The following is an 8329-nucleotide window of genomic DNA, read 5'->3' as shown; positions in this document are numbered from 1 at the left end:
CTTTCTGTCCGTGTGCACTCAGAGAACTGTGTATATGAAGTTTAAACTCATATGGTTTAAAACGCATGATTTCAGCGCGATAAACATGATAATCAGAACCAAAACAGAAGTTTTTTAGCAGGTCCGAGTTGTAATGGTGCAGCTCTATTCTGGAAAAGGGGGCTGGGAGCAGCAGCTCATTTGCATTTAAAGAGACAGGCCCGAAAAACAGTGTGTTTCTGCTTCCACTCAAAATAGGCATTTTCAAAATGTTATAATAAATGATCTGTGGAGTATTTTGAGCTGAAACTTCACAGACACATTCTGGGGACACCAGAGACTTATATTACATATTGTAAAAAGGGGCATAATATGCCTCCTTTAAAATTTCTGTTACACTTGGAATGCTGAACATTCTATTATTAAAGTTTACAAAAACCAAAAATCCACCTCAAACATTCAGCTGAAAAGAACTGCAGAAGAATGAACAGGTGATTTGCTTTCAGAATGAGAATTGCGTTCAGACCTGAGTAGCCAGGGGGAGATGAAGGTATGTGTGATGGTCAAAAGTCTGCCTAAATGACTTCTGACTTCAGGCATCACCTGCTCCATCGCCTTGGTCTCATCTGGGGAACATGCCGTCATCAAAGCCTGCCTCACTCTGGGTAAAAACACACAGAGTCACAGGACAACAGACCACAGAGTAAACAAAGGGGATATTGTGTGATGGATCATCACATAAACACCATGTAAACACACCAAAACCGCTTATGCCTCCAGAGTGAAAAACACACCAATGCTGTTTGGGACTATAAAAGGTTATTTAAATGTTAGGGCCCAAATTGAGTTAGATGAATGGACGGAGGGTGTGGTAACAGGGTTGAACCAAGGTAAAAAGCAAAGAGAAAAGCTAACATGGCATAATGTGGCATACGGAACTTGACAGCTAAATTAAAATGAATGCCATTCCAGTAGTGATGGGTCACAATTGGCCAACAGTGCTCTGCTGAACTGTTTTTGAATGCAAGAATGCTCTCCTCAGAAACACATTCAATCAAGGTCAGGTAAATCCAGTTCTAGTCTAGTGACCTTATTCAGGACTACATTAAGATCGAACTTTCAAGCAACCAAGCGGCCAGTCCAAGAGTTTTCAAACTAGGGCCTGGCTCTTTTTCGAGTTCCTAGAAAAAGAGCTTTTACAAAATGTATTTTTTTTAGGTCTATTAAAGGTAAAATGTTCACATATGATAAATGTATTTAAAGTTATATTTTCTAACACACTTACTAATTTTGATATTTGTGATAAATTTTGCATCCTGTTTCAGGATGGATCCATAATTCTGAGATTATTTTATTTTACTCCATTGACAATGGTTTATTCTATTGCAATTATTTTATTCTATTAACAGCCATAGTTTTTAACAGTAAGAAATACAGTTTTGTGAGTTCACAGTGTTTTGTTGTACATTTTAACTTTACTCTAATAAAGAATAGAAAAAAGACAAAATTATGTTTAATTTCTTAAGTTACTAATACCATGTATTAAATATTTACAAATAATATTTTAACAATTTGCTTTCATTTTCATGCAGTGATAATATAAATAGCTGTTAATAGAAACTTTAAGTTTGGACACACCATGTATATATAACATGTTTGCTATTTTGCTTCACATAGTATAGGCTGGTCTTTATGCTGCATTTATATTTTACACTCAAAAATGAATCATATGTTTATTTTTAATTGTTAGCATCTATTTAATTTTATTTAAATAATCATATTTTAAAAATGTATTTACTCAAACTTGACATTTGTCAAATGTGAAAAATTGATTTAATTATTCAAGTATAAAAGCATTAAGTATTCTTATTTGTAATGCACATTTGCCAGTCATAAATAAAATATTAAATGTATTAGTTTATTTTCAAACTGTAATCTAAAGGGATGGAAATTCTATGTGCAATAAAAAAATATAGTAAAAAGAAAAAAGAAAATACAGCCAAAAAAGTAAAAAGTAAAAAAATAAACTTTGTACTGGTCAGCATTGACAATAGTTAGGTTTGCACATCTCTGCATGCAATCTAATGTAATGTTAGATTAAGTGGCTACCAATCTTCTATATTAACAGAGGAGAGAGAAATTTGAATTTAATCTCAATGGGAGCCTCACAGGAGCGCCTTTCAATCCTCAAATGCATCTCTCTCTGCTCTCTCCCTCTCTCTACACGTGGCATGTCATCTAATCAGTGACGAGTGCTCAAGCAAACCGCACCTCTCGCTGCCGTGGACTCTGTGCCGTCTGTCTCCAGCAGGGCTGGGGTGAACTTAACAATTTGCTTTCATTTTCATGCAGTGATAATATAAATAGCTGATAATAGAAACTTTAAGTCTGGACACACCATGTATATATAACATGTTTGCTATTTTGCTTCACATAGTATAGGCTGGTCTTTATGCTGCATTTATATTTTACACTCAAAAATGAATCATATGTTTATTTTTAATTGTTAGCATCTATTTAATTTTATTTAAATAATCATATTTTAAAAATGTATTTACTCAAACTTGACATTTGTCAAATGTGAAAAATTGATTTAATTATTCAAGTATAAAAGCATTAAGTATTCTTATTTGTAATGCACATTTGCCAGTCATAAATAAAATATTAAATGTATTAGTTTATTTTCAAACTGTAATCTAAAGGGATGGAAATTCTATGTGCAATAAAAAAATATAGTAAAAAGAAAAAAGAAAATACAGCCAAAAAAGTAAAAAGTAAAAAAATAAACTTTGTACTGGTCAGCATTGACAATAGTTAGGTTTGCACATCTCTGCATGCAATCTAATGTAATGTTAGATTAAGTGGTTACCAATCTTCTATATTAACAGAGGAGAGAGAAATCTGAATTTAATCTCAATGGGAGCCTCAAGGGAGTGCCTCTCAATACTCAAATGCATCTCTCTCTGCTCTCTCCCTCTCTCTACACGTGACATGTCATCTAATCAGTGAAGAGTGCTCAAGCGAACCGCACCTCTCGCTGCCGTAGACTCTGTGCCGTCTGTCTCCAGCAGGGCTGGGGTGAACTTCACAGCCCCATACAAACAGCAAACAGCACACCCTCCTTACTAACCAGCCACGGTACCTGAAAACACACACACACTCACACAGTACACTCACGTACGCCTACTCTCTTTTACCCGATTAGCAAAATAAAAAGGAGCCCTTGTGTAAATAGATATTGTCTCACTCACATTGGGACAATGAAAACAATCGCTGACCAATCAGCAATAGGTGAATACATCATATTCTCAGCATAATCAGGCTCCAAAATGTTAATTAGCTCAGCCAACGAAAGAGTAGGCTCTGATCTGGGACTATTAATTCAAGTCGAATGAAACGCTTCAGCAGGATTTGCAGCGCTTGGCTTCTGACACTTTCTAAAGTGGAAGGTGATTGAGAAGATAAACCGGGTGCTCACAGAGTCTGCCTCTGTGTGTTTTGATGCAGGAGAGACAAATCCCATTTATTTGCTTTAAAGTGTTTTCTTGGAAGTTAGAAACTTTTCTTTACGAGAGTCCTCTTTCTTTTCAAGGAAACAATGACTGCATCACCACACGTCAGGATCTGTCAGCAATAGCCACAAGAGCGCCATCTGCTTTTAAATGCAGGGGTGAACCCTGTAAATTATTTTTCTGTTTGTGTGTGGTCAGAATTACACAAGTCAGTCCCAAACTCAAAACAGATACTGGCATACTAACAATCGCATTAACTTTTTGCATAGAAATATGGATCAATTGGATTCACATCTAGACGAAACAGTGATTATTCATATCAAATTTTTTTTTAAAAAGCAATTTTTAGTCACTCCCATAAATGTATAAAACATTTGTTTTCCTGATGTGTGTCTTGTTGGGAGAAATTGAAAGTACATCTACATTTTCATTAGTTGTTTTCAAAATATTCTAGGTTTTCCAGTAACAAGCTAATTTTTCCAACCAGCATCATGACAAAACGCTCCATTGCTGGTTTAATTATGTCATATTACATTTTGCACACAATTTTAGAGACTATAAATCAAACACAATCTCCTGAACTCTCTCAAGCATTAGGAAATCCAATTTATCTTGATGAATCTTAGTTTTATGTGTTTTTGTAAGGACATATTTAATTGCTGCTGTTCATCACTGTTTTCTACTTAGTTTGGTATATATTGTATTTTTTTAGTTTGATTTGGTGTAAATTATTGAAGAAATCTGAAGAAGTCTACAAAATTAGTAATCAATGTATCAGTGATGTCACCTTAACGCATATCAATATATTGTATTGTGATAGACATACCGATCATAATAATTTATGATGTTAGTCATACACTAAATTCCAAAAGTTTTTTTGTTTTTTTCATGTTTCTTGAAAGAACTCTCACCAAGGCTGCATTTATTTAATCAAAATACATTAAAAACAGTAATAAGGTGACATATTACAAATAATGTTTCCTATTTGAACATATTTTGTAATGTCATTTATTTCTGTGATGCAAAGCTGAATTCTCAGCATCATTACTCCAGTCTTCAGTGTCACATGATTCTTCAAGAAATAATTCTAATATGCCGATTTGCTGCTCAAGAAACTCTAATATTATTATTAATATCAATGTTGAAAACACTGCTGCATACAAAGTTCAAAAGAACAGCATTTATTTGTAGAACTCTTACATAGCATCAATGAAGTTAGTTACTTTTTGTTAGTAGCTTGTAGTGAGGCCAAGTACTTTATCAAAACAGTAGTTTGACTGTAGCTGAACTACTTTAAATGACTAGCTTGTGCTTGGAAAGCTGCAGTTTCAAAGTATCTGCCCAGCACTGCTGTGTGTGTTCGTGGCCGATGTGACTCAAAAAGAGTACCCTTTCACAAAAGGGTAGCGGGTTGTGGAAACCACGCTCGATTGTAGGTCTGCGATGTAAAAAATGAATAGAAAGTTATTCTAGGGCTCTTTATTTTGTGACTGAAGTGCATGTGCCAGGCGTGCGAGTCAGAAACGCAAACAGTAATTACACTCGAGCAGTTTGAAGCCAGAGTTGAGAGATGCATTGTTATTTTAATGGGCCGGATGGGGAGGGCTTGAGTCGAGTGAAGGATGTGCACTTACCCGGTGTGTGTCTCGTTCACACAAAACAGCACACCCTCCTTACTAACCAGCCACGGTACCTGAAAACACACACACACTCACACAGTACACTCACGTACGCCTACTCTCTTTTACCCGATTAGCAAAATAAAAAGGAGCCCTTGTGTAAATAGATATTGTCTCACTCACATTGGGACAATGAAAACAATCGCTGACCAATCAGCAATAGGTGAATACATCATATTCTCAGCATAATCAGGCTCCAAAATGTTAATTAGCTCAGCCAACGAAAGAGTAGGCTCTGATCTGGGACTATTAATTCAAGTCGAATGAAACGCTTCAGCAGGATTTGCAGCGCTTGGCTTCTGACACTTTCTAAAGTGGAAGGTGATTGAGAAGATAAACCGGGTGCTCACAGAGTCTGCCTCTGTGTGTTTTGATGCAGGAGAGACAAATCCCATTTATTTGCTTTAAAGTGTTTTCTTGGAAGTTAGAAACTTTTCTTTACGAGAGTCCTCTTTCTTTTCAAGGAAACAATGACTGCATCACCACACGTCAGGATCTGTCAGCAATAGCCACAAGAGCGCCATCTGCTTTTAAATGCAGGGGTGAACCCTGTAAATTATTTTTCTGTTTGTGTGTGGTCAGAATTACACAAGTCAGTCCCAAACTCAAAACAGATACTGGCATACTAACAATCGCATTAACTTTTTGCATAGAAATATGGATCAATTGGATTCACATCTAGACGAAACAGTGATTATTCATATCAAATTTTTTTTTAAAAAGCAATTTTTAGTCACTCCCATAAATGTATAAAACATTTGTTTTCCTGATGTGTGTCTTGTTGGGAGAAATTGAAAGTACATCTACATTTTCATTAGTTGTTTTCAAAATATTCTAGGTTTTCCAGTAACAAGCTAATTTTTCCAACCAGCATCATGACAAAACGCTCCATTGCTGGTTTAATTATGTCATATTACATTTTGCACACAATTTTAGAGACTATAAATCAAACACAATCTCCTGAACTCTCTCAAGCATTAGGAAATCCAATTTATCTTGATGAATCTTAGTTTTATGTGTTTTTGTAAGGACATATTTAATTGCTGCTGTTCATCACTGTTTTCTACTTAGTTTGGTATATATTGTATTTTTTTAGTTTGATTTGGTGTAAATTATTGAAGAAATCTGAAGAAGTCTACAAAATTAGTAATCAATGTATCAGTGATGTCACCTTAACGCATATCAATATATTGTATTGTGATAGACATACCGATCATAATAATTTATGATGTTAGTCATACACTAAATTCCAAAAGTTTTTTTGTTTTTTTCATGTTTCTTGAAAGAACTCTCACCAAGGCTGCATTTATTTAATCAAAATACATTAAAAACAGTAATAAGGTGACATATTACAAATAATGTTTCCTATTTGAACATATTTTGTAATGTCATTTATTTCTGTGATGCAAAGCTGAATTCTCAGCATCATTACTCCAGTCTTCAGTGTCACATGATTCTTCAAGAAATAATTCTAATATGCCGATTTGCTGCTCAAGAAACTCTAATATTATTATTAATATCAATGTTGAAAACACTGCTGCATACAAAGTTCAAAAGAACAGCATTTATTTGTAGAACTCTTACATAGCATCAATGAAGTTAGTTACTTTTTGTTAGTAGCTTGTAGTGAGGCCAAGTACTTTATCAAAACAGTAGTTTGACTGTAGCTGAACTACTTTAAATGACTAGCTTGTGCTTGGAAAGCTGCAGTTTCAAAGTATCTGCCCAGCACTGCTGTGTGTGTTCGTGGCCGATGTGACTCAAAAAGAGTACCCTTTCACAAAAGGGTAGCGGGTTGTGGAAACCACGCTCGATTGTGGGTCTGCGATGTAAAAAATGAATAGAAAGTTATTCTAGGGCTCTTTATTTTGTGACTGAAGTGCATGTGCCAGGCGTGCGAGTCAGAAACGCAAACAGTAATTACACTCGAGCAGTTTGAAGCCAGAGTTGAGAGATGCATTGTTATTTTAATGGTCCGGATGGGGAGGGCTTGAGTCGAGTGAAGGATGTGCACTTACCCGGTGTGTGTCTCGTTCACACACGTCAGGTTCTGAAAGCCCAGAGGAGGAGTGTTACGCAGCAACTTCAGACCCTGAGAGTGACAAGAGGATATTTGATCAAACTTGATGGAGAGCGCGCTAACCAGCCTCCATCACAGTTCAGAGAGTCTGTTCTGCTGTCCTATATAGACTGAGATAATGACACACTTTAGGGAAGCCTTTTAGGGTTTAAAATAGCACCCTATTAGTTCCACTATAAATCACAGCCTGAAAGAAATGCCTCAATAAAATACTTCCAAAATAAAATGTTTCTCAAAATACGTTGACATGCAACTCAGTTTTAAAAAAGCTAGTTTCTGATATAGTTTCTATATTTTTGCCTATTTTTACTTGACAGAGATTGAGAAAGTGACAAATTGACTCTGGATATGTTACAGTCCAGGTGTAAAACTTGATCACTTGCATATTTAAAATAAATTAGAATTAAAATAAATAAATGCTGGTTGTGTAACGTAATGCAGACAAAACAGTGTCTTTTAATCTCAGTGACAGGGTTAGTGTAAAGGGATAGTTCACCCAGAAATGAAAATTTGATGTTTATCTGCTTACCCCCAGGGCATCCAAGATGTAGGTGACTTTGTTTCTTCAGTAGAACACAAACGTTGCAGTCTGTCAGTCTTATAATGGAGGTGAATGGGAATCACGGCTTTGAGAGTAAAAAAAAAACATACACAAGCAAAACCAAATTAAACCCTGCGGCTCGTGACAATACATTGATGTGTAAAGACACAAAACGATTGGTCTGTGCAAGAAACTGAACAGTATTTATATCGTTTTTTACCTCTGATGTCCGTCCATAGGTGGTGGTAATGCACTTATAAGTCTGCGATCCGCCGTAAAGCGAGAAGAAGAAGAAGCGCCTGCTGTTGAGAACGCACTCAGGAGGACGCGGCGCCGCTCAGGACAGTTCGAACATTTCGGACAATGCGTGAATCAGAGGTAAAAAACTATATAAATACTGTTCAGTTTCTTGCACAGACCGATCATTTTGTGTCTTTACACATCAATATATCATCACGAGCCACAGGGTTTAATTTGGTTTTGTTTGTGTATGTTTTTTTTTACTCCAAAGCCGTGATTCCCATTCACTTCCATTATA

At 35.9% G+C, this 8329-nt stretch overlaps 1 protein-coding gene across 1 annotated transcript in view; it reads right to left on the bottom strand.

The window, feature by feature from the left end:
* gpat2 (glycerol-3-phosphate acyltransferase 2, mitochondrial) overlaps positions 1-8329 on the bottom strand; it is a 50911-nt gene that overhangs the window by 28572 nt on the left and 14010 nt on the right. The window contains exons 4-6 of the mRNA XM_016517706.1: positions 7189-7262; positions 3011-3121; positions 506-640 (exon numbers count right to left, since the gene is read on the bottom strand). Coding sequence (XP_016373192.1) covers positions 506-640; positions 3011-3121; positions 7189-7262 — 320 coding nt within the window. The remainder of the gene's footprint in view (positions 1-505; positions 641-3010; positions 3122-7188; positions 7263-8329) is intronic.

The sequence above is a fragment of the Sinocyclocheilus rhinocerous genome, unplaced genomic scaffold, assembly GCF_001515625.1.
Source record: "Sinocyclocheilus rhinocerous isolate Xijiao unplaced genomic scaffold, SAMN03320098_v1.1 scaffold87, whole genome shotgun sequence".
Lineage (NCBI taxonomy): Eukaryota > Metazoa > Chordata > Actinopteri > Cypriniformes > Cyprinidae > Sinocyclocheilus > Sinocyclocheilus rhinocerous.
Note: the sequence above shows the minus strand (reverse complement) of the source record. Positions and strands in the feature narration are given on the sequence as shown.